Genomic DNA, 22,201 nt, shown 5'->3' with positions numbered 1-22,201 from the left:
ATCATTAGATAGTAGATATGCATAGAGTGTACCTATATAAGTTTTCCGTGCATGAATTATTGTGACCAATAAGGTCAGCATTTCACATCATCTGGAATTAACATTTATATTGAAGATAAACTAGAAGTTCTCTTTTCATCCTTCAAAAAATGTTTCAAACAAAACTTACCTATCATAGGTATGTATAAAACTTGATATAAATAATTTATGATAATTAATTTACCAACAACACATATGACATCACAAGACAAACGTAAGCGAAATTAATTAAAATCGAGACCCCTTAAGCACCGTAACGCGTACTTAAAATATTTGACACGATAATAATCGTTAAACATTATAAATAATGTGTTACAAATACGTAATTTCGTTAAAGCCATTTATTATTCTTGCGAAAAGGTCTTAACTACACTGTGACGTAAAAGAAAGGTAATACGGTGATACCAAGGAATAAAATGAAATAGAATAAGTTATTAAATAATAATCCAATGTTAACTTGCAATATTAGCACCTTGTATCGAAATGTAGAGTTTCTACGTGATAGTACCTAGTGGCTAAGCTATAACGGCAGGTTGAGCTATTCTTGACACGGTCGGTCTACGTATAGGTGATGTTATCAATGTCATAACGAGTTCATCTGTGTTTCATACTCCTAATTATACATCTTTGACAAACGTTTCGGGTTGTCAGAAGGTTGAAATACTGATTATTCCCAGACTAGCAAGGATGTTGCCCTGGTAACTGGGTTGAGGAAAAATTTAGCTTTCAGCAAGATTTTGTAAGACTGGAAACCAACTTGAACATAGCTGGCTTAAATACTTTTTAATAAAAAACTGAGTAAAAGAACTTGATTCTTCCTCCAAGTCGATATCAAAAAACGACTCTTGTTGCGTGACCTTCTAAAATATTTCTTTGCCTCTTTCCAGCTGACAGCATGACTCTCAAGGGAGAATTCATACTCAGCAGAGTTTTTGAAACCTTTAGGAGTTCTTTAGCCCAAAAGTGGGCAAGTAAACAGCATATCTGGCTTACGTTAGATCATCTTTTGTGTAGGCGACTATTAGGCCATGCCATGGGTCGTAGTGTGACCAGGAAGTTAAAACCTACTTCTAATGAAACTTTTGCAATACGTTAAACTCTTGCCATTTATCATGTTAACAGTGAAGTCACTTTAACTCATAGTTTATTAACATGCGTATCTATTAACTTATATTGCAAATAATAATGTTTTTAACTTTTATCGGTTAGGTTATCATTTACAAACATTTTTCTCTGGGAAAGATGAACTTGGCTAGGTTTCGAAAATAAAATGAAAGCAGAAAATATCAGAACGCCAGATGTTATATAAAAAAATGCATTCTAAAAACAAAAGTAAGAAGCACTAAAGTTTAAAACTACAAAATTCCTAAACTTATGGTAATTAGGTTAAAGTTTATGAATATAATATTCATAAATTTTAGCTTAATTAGAACTAATAATACCAAATGACTAGACCACCATTACAGAGTACCTAAACACTCTATATACCTACTTAATTTCATTGCCCTGTTTTACTGCTTCACAGTGACATTCAATCTATCTTTGTTTATAACTCAAAAAACTAATAAATACATATTATAATATACCTTTTTCTTCATCTTCAGACGATATAAACTTTTTTCTCAAAACTTGGCTTAATTCACTACATTAACATAGAAGTAATAAATATCTGATATTGTAAATAAGATAAAAAAATAAAGTTCTGCTTGGTTTGAGATTAGTTAGAAAGACTAGAAGGTTTTGGAATATTTATTTATTTATTATTTGTATCTCTTTTCTGTCACGGGTAACTTCATGTGAAAAGACCCGGTCCTTTTTAAAGGCGTACACGGGGACACAGATCCAAAATGTAGAGGAATTTTAGTATTTTAGATTAAAGTTCTCAACAAGGAACTTTAATCTAAAATACTAAAATTACAGGAAAACCTCAAAAACATTTAACTTACACACTATTACACAGTATTCCATAGTAAAACAAGACACAAACCTACCTAATATTAATTTATTACTGAACATACAAAATCAATATTATCAGTATAGTACCATCAGGAGCTAAGTTAAATTAATTTTGTATTAGCTTCACTAGTTATGCTATTGAAATATTTTAAAGGTCAATCATTACTTTATTATCTTCAAAGACGGGAAATCCGGGAATAGAACCTCCTTGAGAATATTTAAACTTATTGTGACATAATATTATGTATTATAGGCATTTGTGCTATTTCTATGACCTTGTAAATGAATCTTTGAATGTCTTAATAGATCTTCGTTTAGAAAAGTGAAAAGTGTTTTATTTTAGATAGTACCTTTAAGTTATATTATGATTATGTAATACGTCAAGGTTATATTGATATCCCGGAAATCACTAAATATTTGTTAAAATTATGCAATTTCATTTTCACCTTTAGAAACCATATATTTTTAGTCGGTTTTGGATGGACACTGCTTGGATATACAAGATATATAGGATTCATTAATTTAAAAAAAAACAAGTACTTTCTAAAAAACTTCTACACCATCTACTGATCCGTCATTCAGCACATTACGTCATAACCTTCAATTCAACATATCCAAAAATCCATACATCTAATAACATTTCACCAAAATGTCAAACTTACGCAAAAAATATATTCGAAGTTTGTCTGAAGAGCACCATTCTGAACTAGAATGAATTTTGTAACCCTCCTATGATCCCGCCACTATATATATGGAAGTCTGATCGTTCGTCACTACATTCGTAGAATAACCTCCGACCTGACAATATGAAACTGGTGAGTCGATCCTCGATTCGATTTATTCGATTTTAATCGAGTAGGCGGGTATCGATTACGCGTTTCGTTGAGTGTAGTTTTGTGATTTTTCTTGGTGGTTGGGATTAAGGTTTTGTTGATAGCTTTTTTTGGTTTAATCAAATCGTTAATTTATTTTTTTAATTTAATCACTTGTGTTTTCAGTGTGCGCTTCATTTTTTTACAAATAATAATAATTAATAATAATTTTGTAATTTAAAAAAAAACCTCGAAATAATTTTTGTAATTACAAAAATAATCTAAATATCTAATAATATATTTCTGAAAATAATTAAATTAACATTCGTATGTTACTAATGTCCTGTAAATTCCTCTAAATAATAACTACTTACTAATCCATAAAAAAATCTAATCAAATAATGCTCTTTAACAAATTTCAACTTAATTTTAATACACTGTAACATTTCGATTCGTGTGTGACGCAAACGTTTATACCAATTCCGCAGACGGACAAAACCGCAAAACATGATTTGTATAAAATTTGATTGCGATTGAACTTTACAATTCCAAAAAAAAAGCACTTAAGAGATACTCGTAATTCTCCTAACTTTTATACACAAATAACATTTTTAATTGTGTTGTAACGAAATTATTTACAAAAAGTGAAAATTTGAAATAACTGTTTGCAAAAAAAATGGCAGCTTTTAATACTTGTCATTCCAAAAAAAAATATTATCAAGTCGATACCCTTATGTAATAATTAAAGGCAACAATAACGTAAATTGACCCTTGTACATATTTTCAAAAAAAAATATTTTAACCCTTTTGTATAAACAAAAAAATATACATATTTAAGCTAACTTAATGAGTAGAATTAAACTAAATGTAATTAAACAAAAAAATCTGTAAAATTAAAAAAAAACACCTGCTAGGTATTCGCGCGATCTCTCAACAGTGTCAAAATGTAAGACAATAGGCGGAGATAACATCTGATCCACTGCGCTTGCGCAACATGTTGCCTTGTTGTTACTTGTGTAATGTAAACTCTGATGTCCAAGCGTACGTAGAGTGAACTGTGGACAGTGTATGTGGGTTCTTTGTCTATTTTTCTGTAAAAAAATTATGAATAAAAAAAACGGGATGTTTGTCATGGAATAATAATATATAAAAAATTCGACATTAGAGATGGGGCAAAAGTTAAGTACAAAAAAAAACAAACACCGTGTCGGTAAACGATTCTAAATTTAATTTTAAATTTATTACAAAAAACTGTATTTCATTTTTTCTTGCAAATTCATTTGACGGTTTTACGGCACACTTTGCGGAACTCTAAACAGATAAAATTAATTTATCGCCCAAGGGAAACTGAATGACTAGTTCAAGTTACATAAAAAGCCTATTGTTTTGGACTAATAATAATTGTATTGGCTCATAACATATGATTAGTTACATGCCATTATATAACACATACTTATTTGTAATTACAATCTTGTAAATAGTTCACTATGATAACGTACAAAATTATCTTTGTTACATTATCAAGAAAGAAAAAGGTAGCGTTTTTCATTTTGATAATATTATTTCAGAAGAAATTTGTCTTAAAAACCTTCTCGTTATAGTTTTAACAAAGTCATGGTTAACAATGTTCTATGTATAAATAAATTTATCTCAAAGATAGTTCGGTGAATTAATAAATAATTAAAAGGTTTCCTGAATAGATTTGTTCATCAGTCCCGTTTGAATTTTTCCATTTCAAATTCAATTGCAAAAACAAAATTGTACTTACTAGGAACTAGCATGCATTTTTTCTTCTCTCTCTTATTTTTTTAACACTTGCCAGTAATTTTGTGTTCCTCTCTTTAATTCTTATTTTTTATGCACCAGTTCGTGATCTCCGCTTTCTTCGGCTTCGCCGCCGCGGCCTTCGCGCCCGCCCCCTACCAGGCTCAGTCCAACCGCCCCCAGGCCTCCCTCGAAAGGAACGCCAGGATCATCGCTCTGGACTCCGATGTCAAGGAAGACTCCTTCAGATACAACTATGAAACTGAGAACGGAATCAAGGCTGAGGAGCAGGGACGTGAGGTAAGTCGTATAAAGACTTATAATCGTGACCAGTATAGATAAACCCTTGTTTGTCTTTCAGTTGGGAGGAAAATATTTATCTTATTAATTTGGTTGACGGCAGGATTTTTTTTTGCGCCCCGGGTATCTTCCTTTTTTGTCTTGGTGGTTAGCATTAGTAACATCAGACTGGCTTGACACCTCTTTAACTTGAGCACTTGGCATCTTGCTTCAGCTGGTTCATATTTCTTCTGCGGAAAGACGCATTTAAATGGACAGAAACTGAAGTATTTTAATTTTGACATTTACGAAAATTGCATCCACGATTGGCAATAAATGTACATGCAAGACATGAGTATACTAATATGTTTGGTTTTATACCAAAATCACAATGCGAAATAAATTTTTCAAGATTTTATGATGAGGATATTCTTACGATAATTGCTACTGCCATCTTCCAAGTCTTATGTGAGCATAAACTCGACTTCTAGGAAGTAAATCTTAAAGCTCAGTCGTCATACTAATCTGAAAATTCAAATGATTAATTTATTACTGAGTGTTAGTGTCGACACGTTTGTCTAAACACCTAACATTATTCGCAGTTGACCCACTAATCTTTTTATGGCCCACCCATGTACTGTAAAGGGCACTGACCATTCGCAAAGTTCACTTGTTACGCAAAACGATTGCGATTCTAAGTTTATTAGATCCGTTTGTTAGTTTATGATGGGCAAAGTCGTTGGTATTTTAAATGTGTGCAATTTTAACATGCGAAGGTGCGGTGTTTAGCTCTTCACGTTCAACTGTTTTTAATTTTGAAGATTGATGGCATTCTTATAATGATGTTATAGATATAATTCTGTAGCCGACTTTTTTAGAATTGGATTTTCGATTGTTTCTTTTAGTACATCGTTTTTGTTCATCTCGTTTTTGTTAACTCCCATTATTTTTTTCATCCTACTCTGTATTGAATCATGTAAGTTAGCTTTACTGTATATCTTTCATCTTCATCTTTTTGTCCATTTATTTTTCAGCATCCACTAGTCCCTTCTTTTCTTCCTTCACCATTACTTTACCAAGCTTTAATATTTTTATGACACTGACAGGTGACATAAGCATTATGTTTTATACCAGCTGTTACATAAGTTGCAAGTTTATCCTCAATGTCAGTCAATCAGTAATTTGATTGATTCCTTGTCATGTCGCTTTTCAAACGTAATTTATTTTGTATTCACTTATTTGAATGTTTTAGACATTTCGACAAACCACTTTCTTATGAAAGAATATGTTGCTAGAAAATTATTTGACAGGTCGTGTATGAGCTATTCTACTAATATTGAATTAGGTAGCTATTCTTTCCAACGAAATGCAGAATGACCTTATATAAATATTCCATTTCAAAACATGGTTATTTCAAAGTCTTCGGAAGAGTTTTTTATATTTTTCCGAAGATTTTTTGCCATCTGTATCATATATTCAAGTAAAATTAAAAATATTAGTTCTACTATAACATTGATCAATTAGATCAATATTCAAAGCATATTACAAATGATATTATATCGCAATAAACTACAATCTCATTTTATGACCGATAAATGCCATCACAATATAAAGTTTTTATCAATTTAAATAGCACCATATTAAATTTATTTCCTCAGCTTTTTCATATTATTAAGATGCCAGTTTTGAGGTTAAAGATTTCATTGAAATCAATTACGGTTAAGTAATATTCATACAAGAAATCAATTTAGTTAATAAACTGGTATTTACTTCATACTAATTTATTGAGTGTATAAAGGTCTCGTGCCATTAGCATCATCTACACATGACATATTTGTGTTAATTCGTTTATATCCAGTATGTGGGTATGCAAATATAAATGAGAATTTATTATATTTGTGGGATAACTTGAATATAATTGAATATTAAATTATTGAATCCAATGAGTCTGCATTCGATTGCAATCTAGAAAAAAATTAACATCGTGGGAAAGAACTTAATTTGGATGAAGGAAAAAATACGATTTTGACCTTACAGTGAAGATAGAAAAGTCAAGGTCAATCAATTACAATTGCAATCCATCAGATTAACCTTGATCCTTAGTGAATGGATTTGATTATAAATTACTTGGTGTTTTATTGTACTGACATTTTGATAATCGTCTGGACTTTACTTAGATCTCAGACGGAAAACAAATTCTAGTCTATCTTGAACTTCATAATAGTGTAGTAAAAATTAGTGTTTAGTGATTTTTTTCAGAACAAGTCTATTTTTTTTTTTATTAATTCAGCCAATATAAAAACGATAATAGGTAGAAAAACTGTTGCTTGCAGCTTCCCGATTGGATGTCGGTTATAGCTGAAAGCATAACCCTCTTTAACCGAAGTTGGATGAAGTGTTATAATGCCAGTTAGCATAATTATCAAAAGTAACAAAAAGTATCAAGTCTTATACAGAATCTGTCAAAACATAAATTCATTTTTATCCTTTAAGTAATTCTACAGCATTCAATTCATTAAACCATAGTAATGCTTCTATGGCCATAAAAACTCCATGAAGCTATCATTATAAATGCTAAATAAACACATTTACATTTGCGTTATTAGCTGCTACGATCGTACATTGCAAATGTTAATAGATCTGTAAGATACGCGGGTCAGCATTTATGGGCAATAACGGTTTGACTTGAGGTGTGTCACTTTTAGATTAAGAGTTCTATGGGGGATTTAATTGATAATGTTTGATTTCATCTCCGTTATAATCATCAGCTATTGGTGTTTTATTGCAATGTTGGGAATAGTATTTTCTTGGTTTAGTGTCAGTCTCGTCTATACTCCGCCCTTAAGATGACCCACTGACCATCTGACCTGAGATCATATTAAAAAAAATTGTTACTTCTTTGAAAAATCTGTTCTTTTCTTGTACCTCTTAGACTCTTTCAACAGCCGTCAAAAACAACTAAACTCCAATATCTTGATTTCTCTAGTCTATCATGGACAAAAAAATCGTTCCTTTTAATTTGTGGTAACATCATGTTCAATCTATGCTTCCAGGCTGATGGTATCGAAGCTCAGGGTGGCTACCAGTACACCGGTGACGACGGTCAGATCTACTCCGTAAGCTACGCCGCTGGCCAGGGTGGTTTCCAGCCCCAGGGTGCCCACATCCCCACCTCCCCCCCGATCCCCGAGGAGATCCTGAAGGCTCTGGAGCAGAACGCCCGCGATGAGGCCGCTGGCATCATTGATGATGGTGAGTTGAAAATAATTGGATTACATAAATTTAGGGCCTTTCTTGAATATCTAAAGAGAAAGTTCGGAAGTGAAGGAAGATACATATTAAATTATTGATAAAAAAAATACCAGTAATGACATAAGTGTAATAATATAATTCAAATAGAATTTAGTCGCAGAAAAGCCATATTAGGCACCTGATTTCGATGACCGTCTACAGCTGTTCAAAGGACAAAAGTATAAAAACGTTTATAAAGTTAATCAGTCATTTGGAACCCTCGTCTAACAGTAAAATATTTCAAAGCCGTGTAATCAAAGAAACACATTAAAACGTCATTCGGAATTAACTTGCAATTACAAACCACCAGCTAATAAGTTACTTCACACATTGAAGAATAAATTTAAAGATGTCGGGAGAAATGTGACAAGACATGCATAAAATCTGAAAGTAGTAAGTAGGCTGTGTTTTGTAACTGGTGATAAATCACTACTTATTGGATGGACAAGACAAGGAGGGTAATATAAAGATTACAGTTAGTAAGACGTGAAACGATACTGGGTTGTGATGTAATAACCGTTATGACTTGAGAAAGACAATACTTGCATATGAGTATGCCTGTAGAAGTAAATTAGATGCAACCGTGGATATAGAAATTTGGAAAAAGAGAGATGAATATCAAGCTCAGTGGCGTGTCATGGGAGAGGCCTATGTCCAGCAGAGGACTAAGATGGGTTGATGATGATGATATGGATTTTGAAATTGATATCATTTTTTTTCCTAAACGCCCTTGCTTTACTATCAAAACTTTGGTTACAAGAGTATACGTTCCCCAATTGCTTATTTAATATAGATAGAAAAGATAAGTCTGATCCTCGGTACATATCGAAAAATATTATCATCTCCATATACCTGAGTTATTTCATTAAATTTAAATCTGAATGTCTAGAAAATACCTGAGAATAAACAACCATCAAACCTTTAAAGCTTATTATTATGTCAAAATCAATTCTAAAATCGTTTATTTGCTATAAATTGCTGTGGAATCTAAGGACTTAGACTAATTACAGCCATTAGTAATCCGATAGGGCCTGGCACCGGTAATATGTGGGAAATGTCACGTCTAAATGTTTTGTGAGTCTGATATTTAGAGGGCGAATATATTTCAAAAGGTTATCATGACTTCGAGTGTTTGATTGGATGGGTTTTGAAAAAAATAAATGTCATCCAATAAAGGTCAAAGCCTAAAGTTATAGGACTAATTGCATAAATATGTAAGACGAATGCGAAAAAAAAACATTTTTTGCTAAATAACTACTTTCAAATCTACTACAAAAAACAACTAGTCGTGTCTTTTTAATATTTCCATATTATTTCTACAATAATCTTTATCTAATACATCAATGACCACTCGTCCACTTATCATAGAACATTCTAGAGATAGATAGAACAAAAGCGTGCAAATAGCAACAAAACAACCACCTGTATACACTTGCACAGTACTTGTACACTGACCTTTATTGTGTTACCCAATGACCCACTGCGGCACCTCAAATTAACCTAACAATTCCACCTTATCTCAAAGCAATAAAGTCCAATTTCCTCTGACAAGATAACTTAATAGCTTCTTGAAGATTCCGATTTTGACGTGTAGTTCAATTGTTCTTATGGCGTGGGTGTTAAGGTGGGTTTTTGCATGTTTAAGTGGTGAATTAAGTCTGTATGTAATAATGTACGTAAACTAAAGTTTGCAGTGGATAATAGCTACTGTCTTACTGAACAATAGGTCAATTGGTGAAGGGATTGTCCCACGGAGATTCTAAGGCCGTACGTACGATATAACGAATTTGGGGCTTTGAAGTTAGCGATTTAAACACTTGTAAAGACTTTTTGAAATTAGACATTGATAATTTATTTGACACACCTGAAGAATAGATATACGATTGTCTCAGAGTTTGTTAGTTAAGCTAGAAAGTTTGGATCCTAATTTTAAAAAAAAAGTTTTAATATTCAAGACGTATCTTTCAAGAGAACGTTTTCATACATAAAGATTAATTATCTTCAAGCTTCAAATTTTCCCCTAGCCATATTACTTTAATTTGATTACCAGTCAATAGAAATTATGCAAACCGATCCTTTTCCAAACCGTAGCAAACACCTCTTCACCGGCACCTCGCAACATACAAATCATTCTTAAATGTCATCTAATTACAAGACTGTATGACCTACACTGTTAATTTTACATTATTATATTGTTGCAATATGCTAACATTTACAATTCATCGATCAATCAAAGGCACCGCCGTCCGCCATGTTATTACGTCATTGCGTAATAACAGTCTGGAATTCTAGACTCATCTTTGAACGTTGGCCTTTAGAAAGTTTTTGCTTCCTAGCTACTTAATTAAGTTAGTTGATGATTGATTTTAGATAAGTCAAAATAATATTATGAAGTCAAAGTTGTTTAGCAATGAGGTCTTGTCAGATAATTGGAAAGGATACAATTGGTTTCATGTGTTGAGAATTCGGAATAGATATCTAAATAAAGCTTTTAGGAATCACTCCGGTTAACCAAAAGTTCAATTCATTGTGCCCTAAATTTTTTTATCTGAAAAAAAGATGTGGTGGAAGCAACGAATGTATTGTTTAAACATTATGATTATTATTATTTTTTTTTACAAATTCCAGGTCAATACAACCCCGGCAAGTACGGTGACGCCGCTGCCTTCGCCCAACAGCCCCAGTACAACGCGAGAGCACAGGCTTCCTCAGGCTTCAGACAATCTTACAAATACTGAACATCTACCTAACATATCAATTTAGTTATAATATTTCATTTAACAACAAAAAATCAAGTAGAGCATATTTCATACCGTTTCCCATACACGCACACATTTGACCGCAAGTTCTTATTGGTGGATTTTAAATGACGCGTTCGCAAAACATTCTATCCTGTGCTGCGATTGGTAGTTGGAACAAGTGTGAGATGTAACGATCGGAAATATGCTCTATTTCTTTTCTATGAGGCTTTTCTGTAAGTAATATTGGCAAAGTTGGATTGTGATAAAAATACGAGCTAGTTTAAATGTATACCAAGCCAATAGGCTATTGTATTGTACTTACAGATTTTTATAAAATTATAAGATTAAAAATGAAGTACGAAAAACACTGTCAATAAGTATGTGTAATAAGAAATAGTCATGTTGGTTACCAGTGAGGTATGACGAGCGATGCCAATTATTTATTCTATGAATAAAAATATACTTTTTCTACAATTTATATTCGTTTTTTATTAAAAAAAATCTAGATTATTGAACCACAGGCTCATTTTTCAACGGCTATAAAGACTATATAGCAATCATATTAGATAGAAAACAGATTATTGTTAAACTAGTTAAGAACACAAAATCTTAAGCCACTAATAACACTCTTATTGTAAAAAAAAGCAAAAAAAAAATCCTCATTTCAACATTCCCCTGCCCTTATCCCAATTATTATTTGGGGTCGGCGCAACATGGCTTCTTCTTCCATACCTTTCTATCTGACCTCATCTCACAAAAAACACTCTTTGCAGCCACAATATCGACTTTCACACAATTCATCCATCGCTCCCTTGGTCGTCGTCTTCCCCTATATCCATCTACATCCATACTCAGCACTACTCAAACTATTTTACCTCATTAACATTATAGTATTTTCTATCTATGTTTAAGTCTCAAAAAAAAATGTGTCCCTCAACAAATTGAATTAACCTCCTTAACCTAATTTTTTGGTTAGTCGCTCTGGTTGGAAAGATCGTATTGATAGCTGTCAAAAACCAAAAATGACAGTCTGGAGCAATGACCAGATTTTGTTTCACGAATTAAGTCCCGCGGGTGTGTCGCTAGTATCTATGCGAATGCATCATTTTAGTATTGAATTATTATAGTTCCCACTATTTTCCGCGGGACTTCTTTCGTAAGACAGAGTTTACGGGCTTTCCGATAATTTCTCACTTTAAACCGATTTCTAAAGAGTAAGAGAAAACAAACAGTTACTATTTTTTTACTCTACCCGAGATTTAAACCTAAAACTGCAGAAACAAGACCAAAGAGAGGGTACAACGTTACCTCAAGGACAAAATAAATAAAAAACCTAGCATGTTATTACCATAATGATATAAAATTAGTAGCTGTTGGTAAATATGTTTCAACCTTGACATGAAGATGAGATCTAAGTTGTAGCAAATATCATATTTGTGCAATGTTATGAAATTAATTAGATGATTTGACAGGATGATAAGTTGTGAGAATAGAATCGAGAAGTGAGAATAAAATCTAGTTTAAATAAATGGTTAGAGGAAACATGTTTTTTGGGTTGAGAGGTTTTTTCAATAAAATATCTAAGTGTCTATCTCGACTTTTCCATGCTATGAAGCAAGTTAACTGTTTAAAAAATTATTTCCGCACTTAGCGTTTAATTTTTGAGTAGCAGGAATCAAAATAAGCGTTCGTTGAACACAAAACTAATTGTGCAACGAAGGGAATGAACCCGCGACATCTCGCGCTCAGTTGTTTTCTCGTGGTGATCCATAATGCTACTGAATTAATATTGTGTGGTTCATGTTTCATTGAAATGTAAGAGATTTTTTCTGAACGAAACTCCAAAAAATGTTGATATTATATCATTATCGTAATTTATATGATTTTTTCGAATTCAGACAATTAGTTAAAAATCCAATAAAACCTACATCATATAAAGTTACAATTAACAACTTGTACGATCTGAATCAAAGAAAACACCCAAAGTATACAGATTTAGAATAATTTATTTAGGTATCCCACAAATATTTGTCACTCACGGGAAATATAAAACCACACTGTAGATTACAAAATAAAATATTCCACCAAAATATGATTTCGTTTTATAATCGTTTCTGCAAGAAAAGACTCCTAGACAGATTTCTCTTTTTTTGGCTTTTATGACTATCTAACTACGTATGTATACCCTTCCATAGTGGTCCTCAATTTTTAGTCATAAACGTATAAAAAATCAAACAAAGCGAATATCCAAAAAGTTTAACTGCCATCTGTTGAGTTTATTCCAAATTACTAATCTCAAAATCGTACCATGTTTTGCGAGAGCTAGTACATAGAGTCTCCGTAGATGTTGGCCGAACTATTTAGCATGTTATCCATCTACAAAACATTTTAGTTCGTAATCTACATCATAGATGGCGCTACCAATCTGCGCAGGCGCATAAAACGTCGCGTGATGTAGAGCTTTTTGCCTCTATTAAAGTTTTGTAGCGTTTAACGTAATGGTAGGTTTACTATTTAATTATAGATATTAAAAATCACTTTATGATCATTATTACGTAATCGTTCACCGAAGTTATGAAATTGAGGTATGTATTTAATATCCATATGAAACGTTAACATATAATTATTCTGTGAAATAAAAGGCTGCAATTGGATTTAGCTGTGATCTCGTTTATTTTCATTACAGTTATCTTAAGTCTAAATTAGTACTATTCTACTTTTATTTTTAAATCTATAATAACAGTCCGTTGTTTGTCGTGGGGTTTTAAATATTTATCAAAATTTGAACGTTGTATTCTATACAGATAAAAAAGTGTGATTTGTATGGCACTTCAATAAAAAATATTTTGCTGTTAGCAACAATAACATCATTAAAACATTAGCTTTCACCTGCATTTTTGAATATTTCTTTGTTTTACTGTGAACGGTGTTTAATTGTACCAGAATAGACTTCGCTATTTTTCAAACGACATCAAACAGGGAGGTTCTCAGTTCGTCGGTATTTCTTTTCTTTGTTTTTTTTTCATTTAACGTGGCTCTCATCCCATAAAAATTGTGGTTGTCTCAGTAATTTTTATTTGAAGTCGGATATACATAGATTATAGGTCTCTCTCGTTTTAAAATATTATTTAGTTAAACGTTCTCGTTTTGATAGATATTATTGTGCGATATTAGTATTGGTAGCCGCTGTTGGAGTTGAAGCTACCCTGACGGTTCGCTGATCCGAAACCACTTTTGCCGTTGCCGCCTTCGTTCTGATCAGGGCGGTATTGACCTGGGGAAAAATAAACATTGAATGGTTCTGCATACAAAGGATCTATACGAAAAGTTGCCTTAATCCCTAAAGCCTCAATATTGAGACGATTCTTCTTTCCTAGTACTTCATACTGCGCTTTCACGAGTATTCAAACTATTTTCAAAAGCTAATATTTTTTCAGCTAATATTTATCACCTTTTGAATCTTGTAAGTGACTTGAACACAGTATCAAACCAAAAGACATAAAAGCAGCATTTTTTATTACTGCTGTATTAACAAGGACATTGCAAAATTTGATCTTTTACCCGAGATTCAAATCAGTCATTTACAAGGAAACAACTCCTGCCCACACAATCAATATATTCCTTACCATCATCAAAGATCCCAGCGGCCTCATCTTGTTCATTCTTCTTCAAGGCTTCCAGGATAGCTTCTGGAGTAGGAGGGGGGACTGGGAGGTGTTCCCCTTGAGGTCTGAAGCCACCTTCTCCTGAGGTGTATGTCACAGTGTAAGTGTTGCCATCATCACCGGTGTAGGAGAAGCCACCTTGAGCTTGTTCTGTGTTGCCAGCTTCCTCTGCTCGGATGCCGTTTGAAGTCTCGTAGCCGAAGTGGTAGGCTGGAATGAGGTACAACATTTTCAATTACTCATAGGAAGCGGTGACGGGTGGGCAAAACTGGGTGCTGTCCAATGTAATTTGACCTTCAAAAAGTGCTACTTAGTAGCCTAATTTGAATAAATGACTTTTTGATTTTGATTCAACATTAATTAGGTGTAATTGAAAATGTTGTACCTCATGAAATTTATTGAAATAAAATATTAGTATCTTAAGTGTATTGTAATCCTATTTTTAGTATTTAAGATGTATTTACAAATACTTTCAGATTTCGTTATAGAAAAGATACCTATAATATTGATTTTTGTATACTTAAGGTTGGAGGCAGCAGAAACCTTTAAAACTTCATTAAACTATCATATTCACATATATTCTTATTTTGTATTGACGGAGATAAGATTTAAAAAATCGAAGGTCTATATCAAATAAGTTTAAGACAAAAGCTACCGCATTACCCGAAATATGATAATGACTAATTAAATTCACCTAATAATAATAAAACCTCAAATATTTGTATCATTACGAAGACGATGACTGTTAAGAGTATGAATGGACCATATTCATTGGCGATGGCCAACTTAACCTTGGCATTTGAACTAGTTACAAGGGAACTTTCATTTTTGTAATATTTGATACGAGATTCTTACGCACTAAAAGCTTTGTTACCGTAAAGTGATTAACGAAATTAGTTCTTGAATGTGCATTTTGCATTGTTTGAGATCGTGACTTGTGTCAATATCACAGTTCTTTTGGGCTGGTTTTCTAATAAGGATTATCGAAAAATGAGTTATCCTATTAATCGATAGGAGTTAATTGATGAATTTCATTTTACGTTTCTTAGCATACACCTTATTTGATAAATGTTCCATAACGCTATTATGAAAAGCAGTCTTAGATTCTAAATATTTACTAATACTAATAACTAACTTTAAAGTAAACAACGATAATAAAAGTGTACCACAGTAATTTATCTAATGTTCAATGTTTGTTTTGAAGTGGTTAAAGATTTTACAATAAATAAATACATATAGATGCAGATACGATACGTTATTCTTACATCTTTGACAGTCGTTACAGGTAGTCAGAAGCTTGAAAAGTCTGACAACCAGTCTAACCAAGGGGTATCGTGTTGCCCAGGTAACTGGGTTGAGGAGGTCAGATAGGCAGTCACTCCTTGTAAAACACTGGTACTTAGCTAAAACCGGTTAGACTGGTAGCCGACCCCAATATAGTTGGGAAAAGGCTAGGCCGATGATATAGATGCAGATTCAGTACTGCATCATTTAGAACATTTCAATATCATCAATGTAAAAAATAAAAATCAAGGCATCACTTACATCCGTCTTCAAGAATTTCCTGATCTTGTTTCAAGACAGCTGAATTCTTTTCAGCATCCTGTTGTGCTCTATTGTTTCCATTGCCTGACCCTCCATTAAACCCTGACTGGGATCCATACTGGTAGCCATCTTGACCTTGGCTTTGACCTTGGGGAATGTAGTTCCTGGATGGGAGCTGAGCTGCAGAGCTTAAAGCTACGATGGCACTGATGATTAACTATAAAATTAAAAAGAGTTAACATGTAAGTTTTTATGAATTGAAAATTATTTTATGTTTCTAAGCAAGAAAATCATGTCTCTAGTGTAGACATAGATATAGAAAGGTGTGTTTGTTTTTGACAATTAGTTGGCATGTAACAGGCTGCCAACCAAGGTACACAGCTTTGTTTTCAGACACGTTTCACGTATTGGAAGGGGGTGAAAACGCCTTTTCTGACGCTTGAAAATAGTATATTAATTATTTTTTTGTCAGTTTAGTTTAAAACAGTTATAAAATGTAAAATATTAGTTGTAGTTCTATGTTTGGATTATAACAATTCAACTTGCTTCGAAGACGGAGAATTGAAATATATTTCCTTCTTAAAATCTAAAAAAAGGCTTTTTTGTCTAGATACAGACTATGATCGCAGTGGAATGATTGAATAATGTTAACTTATCTTAAAAATAGGATAATGACATTTTGGTTAGTTATAAATAACGGTCTAAGAATCTTTTTTCTGCTTACCAAATTCATTGTTATAATTCCTGTCTTCAACTTTGCACAACAAACAATGAACTGTGCCTATTCCTTGCATTCCAGCCTCTTTTATATCAGGCCAAGAATTAAAAATTTCATTAAATTCCGATATTATTGGAATTGCCTTGAAGATTATAAGGTTGTACTTGACAAATAATATTAAAAGCATCTGTACTTTCTATTCAGAGCTAATAATAAAGACGTTCTGTTTAGCCGTAGAGCCTTCATCGATTGAAAAGGAGCTTAAGATTATGTTAATTCTACAAATTAGTGATGATTATTTATATCTAGAAAAACAAATACTTTTTTTTAAGACTAAATCGAATATTCTTCTATTATTTGGAGTGCTTTTTCTTTTTTCAACACTTGCACTCATCACAAAAACTTTCACAGCCCGACTCCCGCTCCCGCTCCAAGAAATTTAATCCTTGTATCGCGATGGGTTTTCACAAACATTCAAATTACATGCTAGAAGGCATCCAGACTCGGGTGAAGCATTCATGGATTACACAAAATTTTCTTGTAGGTAGTATGTGGACATCGAACCCACAACCCGTCACGCACAGTTAGTTTACTGGCGACTTCAACCACTTGGCTGTCCGTGTAGCAGTATACCTAATCTTAAGGTTTGCAAATAATATTGTAGCATACTCTCGTACGCTCAGCTCATAGCCATACGATTTTCAATTCACCACCAAACTATAAACTATTAAAACTCACTTAGAAGTTAAATCCAAATTACCACCTACATACGTTAAACGATGTAATTTGAATACTTAAACGCATAATTATATTGGTTTAGATAGAGCTGTGCGAAGCTATTACCAGTTCAATTAAGAATTAAAACATAAAAGCAATCTTTGCTTAAATGATGGAATTGCAACAGGAATGAAAGTGACCTTGAACATGGTAAGTCAAGGACCCGAAAAGTTATAGACAATGTGCTGATGCTTGTATGGTAAAAGTGCCTAATGTTTTTTTTTCGGACGACTTCGTAGAAATACCTATATACCGTATACCGTCAAATATTAAAGTCATATACACAAGACCAAGACTCCGGAGAAGCATTCGTGGATCACACAAACGCTTGTCAGCCTCGGGAGAGCGCACTCGCGACACGTCGACATAGCGCGTTTGGCTTGGTGACCTCAACCATCCACGCAATTTAAATGACGTCATGAATATAGATTAAAGGAATTCATAAAGAGTGCGCTAGTATAGTCATTAGTCTATAACATCCTTTCCTTACTAATATTATAAATGCGAAAGTAACTCTGTCAGTCTGTTACGCTTTCACGTCTAAACCACTGAACTGATTTTAATGAAATTTAATACAGAGATAGAGTTGACCTTGAGAAAGAACATAGGATAGTTTTTATCCTGGACTTTTGAAGAGTTCTCTTGGAAACGCGATTTAACCGACCTCGACGCGGCCGAAGACGCGGGCGAAAAGCTAAAGGCACATAATAACGAGCGAGTGAGGTAAGCAGTTAAACAATTTCGTTAAACATTCCAATGATACAAATGAAATTAGTAATATTAATAAACTTTGACTGAGAAAGTTTAGAAAAAAAAACCGTTGGAAGAGGATAATTATTGTCAATAACAACACAATTGTAAAGTTATTATTTCAAATTAGGCCATTAAGTACAATTTTATGAAGGTCAAATTACATTGGACAGAACAAAGTATCGCCCACCCTTCCCCGCTTCTTAAATGCTTTTGATAATATGAATGAACAAATGGCATAAAAACTTCCTAGCATTACGCTGTAATGCCGATATCAAATATCAATAATATTAGTATTAGTATCTATTATTATAAGTGTGAAGTTCAAAACAAATAATTGAAGTCGACGTAATTAATTTTCTATTAATATTCTTCAGTTTCCTGACAAACTTCAAAACAATGCCTCCAAACTATTCAATACCTTGTATAACCCTTGAATCTAACTACCATCACCATGAGTCTAGTCCAATCTCGCAATATCTCCGCAAATTGTGCTCTTGTTGTCACAAGGTCAACCTTGTATCATACGTGATGATGATCATGTGGCAAACGGCCTCGGAAAGGAAAAACGTCGCAAAGATGTTGGAGATAAGGAATTAGGTCATATGTGCAAATAAAAAGGTTTTATGTAAGGTTTACATGTTCTGGGAAACGATGATTACGTAATAGGTGTAAAGACATCATGGTTAGTTGTCATTTGAGTTTTAGAACAATAATACGGTTGAAAAATGGAATTGTAGTACAACTGCCAAGGTACAGTAAATAATAAATTAAATAAATGCGGACAACATCACATACATTGTTCTGAACCCAAAGTAAGTTGCTAAAGCACTTGTGTTATGGTATTCAGATACAACGAAGGTAGCACAGACACCCAGACCCGAAACAATGTAGAAATGTGAATTTTTACATTGGCCCGACAGGGGATCGAACCCGGGACCTCAGAGATATCGACACCTTGAAATCGGTGCGTACGATATTCGACCACGGAGATCGTCAAACAGTACAACTTCTAAGTACGAGTCGGTTCAGGAAATGGTTTTTTTTATATTAGCGATGCAGAAAGTCGATTTAATAATGTTAACAGTCAAGAAGTGTGCAAACTTAACAAACATCATTATTTAGTTACTTTTATCTTTAAAGGCTTGACCTGGGTAACACTGGCCGTAGTCGCAAGCAGACTTTATGAGGTAAATATTTTTCAGTCTTGTAAATTGCAAAATTGTTTTGAATGCAATATGACATCTATGCTTCGAAATCATATATTTACCAGCTGTCCCAGCAAGCGTTTTGCGTTATAAATGAGTTTTAGGAAGTAAAAATAATATGAGTTATATAACAAAGATGCTTTCCGATTCTCAGACCAACCCAATATGCATACAAAATATCGAGAGAACTGGTCGAGCCGCTTTGGAGGAGTTCCATTTCTTACACCGAGACATGAGCAAGGCATGAAAAAATATTGACAATTTTACATTATAGTTACGCGATCTCCATCCATGTCAAGACTGCAGACCTAATGCTAAGACAAAGAAATCAATTAATATTCACAAACCAATAAACACGCCTGAACAAAAGATACTAAATTAAATTTACCTAATAAATTACACTCAACTGCACATTCACTACAAAAGATGAATGCAACACAAAGCTTCCATTCACAATGGATGACTCAGAACAGTAGGACTCAATGGATTTTGTGAATCATTTTACAATAACATGGAAACGGAATATTAGTGGCGTAGGCAAATTATTGCTATAATATTATCAGTCGAACGTGACATCACTTATGACGCTTATTATGCTAAAAAACGAATCTCGCGTAATGAATTTAATACATGCAAGTATTAAATTCATTACGCGGGATTCGTTTTTGCAATCACTCAAATCACATGCACAAAGACACCTAGACTTAGAACAAACATTCGGAGATCATACAAACGCTTGTCCTATCCTAGGATTGAAGGCGCGACAAGGCGCGCAATGGGTTGAGTGAACGCCGTGTTATTATTCCTCTATCCGTGCAGTCACATATCGTTCAGCAAATGCTATAAGATCAAATTGAAAAATAGAGAGACAGCTGGATCGTGGAACTACCTTAAAAATGTGCAACAGATCTGCTAAAAGTGCCGTAGTGCAAGTCTTTTTCGATAAAACCTTTTCTTTGAGTTCCCAAAAGATATAATATTTTTTCAGTTAAATCAAGATTGCTGAAAAACAAGAGCCTGATTTGTCTACAGACTTACATTTGTTGTATAAACAAACTAAATTGAAATCACTCAATAAGTTCGGGAGCTTTGATGCCACAGATAGACAGATATACAGCCAGACAGACACGTCAAACTAATATCACCTATGTTTTTAGGTAAGTCCCTATATGAGAAGCCTATGCCCAGCATTGGGACGTAAATAGGCCATGGTTACCATTACTATCATGACCAATATGGAAGAAGACGTCAAGACGCAACAATCAATTCTCTGAAGCTATAGAATCTGATACCGAAATAGATCATTTTATACCCACGATAGAACCCCAATTAAATCGAACCAACCTATTATGAAAACATAAAAATACATCAATGGAAGCGGCTAAAAGCAAAAACTACCTCATTCATTCGTAAAATACGTAAAACTCTCAAATTAGTACAGTCGACAACAAAATCTGATTATTATCGACTATTATCGCAGATTTTCGAATGCATTAAAAACCTTTTTTGAAATAAATGGTATAGTGAGAAAACGATAGTTTGTAATTTTTCGATGTTTCCTTAAATATTTGAATGTTAAAAACTCTACCCTCTTTTCCCAAAACTAAGCTTTTTTAAGCCTGTATTTAGTCTCTGTACTTGTAACTAGAATCTTCGTTAAACTCCCTGCGACACAAGTCATCATCGGCCTAGCCTTTTCCCAACTATGTTGGGGTTGGTTTCCAGTCTTACCGGTTTCAGCTGAGTATCAGTGTTTTACAAGGAGTGACTGCCTATCTGACCTCCTCAACCCAATTACCTAGGCAACACGATACCCCTTGGTTAGACCGGTTGTCAGACTTTTCAAGCTTCTAACTACCTGTAACGACTGTCAAAGATGTAGGAATAACAGCCGGGACCCAGGATTTAACGTGCCTTCCGAAACACGGAGGAACTCGTTTTTGACAAAGATGGTCACCCATCAACGGACCAACCGCGTCAAGCGTAGCTTAACCTGTGATCGATTCACTTTTGCGGTTAAAGTTTAGCCACGAGATCCACAAGTATGTATTAAATAAGGTAGAGCTGGAGTTGAATGGTAAAAAGAAAATTTGATAGCGTTCAACCTTTGTTGCCAATTGTACAAAAAAAAACTCCATACGTTCATTATAAAAGATAGTAAATATCAATCGCCAGGTGTTTGTTCAAAAAACTCCTGATAAAAACGTGTAATTTCTGTGTATATGTACCGTAGATAAATATTAATGAACGTTGTTAATTATCGACGATGATGATGTGCGATTTCAGTATATTGGGATGAAATTGGAGTCGTATTTGATAACTATTATGTAGGATGAAAATCTTTACTAATAAATTTTAAGAATGTCTGTTTTTCCACCATAACCCTGTTCACCGTACTGTGACAGAGGAATTTCTTAATATTTGTGAAAAGCGAATTATTTAATACAAGTTTACAGTATGTTATGTCAACATCAAAGTCTATGCTTTTTTTTTAAATGATAATGTATTTTTTTGGAACCAACTGCAAAAAGAATTAGGTTATAAATTCGCTTCTATTGTTTTTTTAATTTTTTACCTAAGACTTTTGGACTAGATGAATTGATTTTGTTGACTAAATGACAGCTATTTCACGATTGATAAACGTGAAACAGCCGTC

At 33.4% G+C, this 22,201-nt stretch overlaps 2 protein-coding genes across 2 annotated transcripts; one reads left to right on the top strand and one right to left on the bottom strand.

Annotated features, from left to right (window-relative positions):
- Positions 1–2,762: 2,762 nt before the first annotated feature.
- On the top strand, positions 2,763–11,360 carry LOC113502430 (cuticle protein 3-like). Its single transcript, XM_026883998.1, has 4 exons — positions 2,763–2,810; positions 4,674–4,871; positions 7,904–8,102; positions 10,770–11,360. Exons 1-4 carry the CDS (start codon positions 2,802–2,804, stop codon positions 10,877–10,879), a joined length of 516 nt encoding a protein of 171 aa, XP_026739799.1. The 5' UTR covers positions 2,763–2,801; the 3' UTR covers positions 10,880–11,360.
- A 1,990-nt stretch (positions 11,361–13,350) lies between these two features.
- LOC113502420 (pupal cuticle protein 27-like) lies at positions 13,351–14,845 on the bottom strand. Its single transcript, XM_026883986.1, has one exon. It carries the CDS (start codon positions 14,774–14,776, stop codon positions 14,456–14,458), a length of 321 nt encoding a protein of 106 aa, XP_026739787.1. The 5' UTR covers positions 14,777–14,845; the 3' UTR covers positions 13,351–14,455.
- Positions 14,846–22,201: the final 7,356 nt, after the last annotated feature.

The sequence above is a fragment of the Trichoplusia ni genome, chromosome 2 (assembly GCF_003590095.1).
Source record: "Trichoplusia ni isolate ovarian cell line Hi5 chromosome 2, tn1, whole genome shotgun sequence".
Taxonomy (NCBI): Eukaryota; Metazoa; Arthropoda; class Insecta; order Lepidoptera; family Noctuidae; genus Trichoplusia; species Trichoplusia ni.
This window is presented reverse-complemented; position numbering and strand designations above follow the sequence as displayed.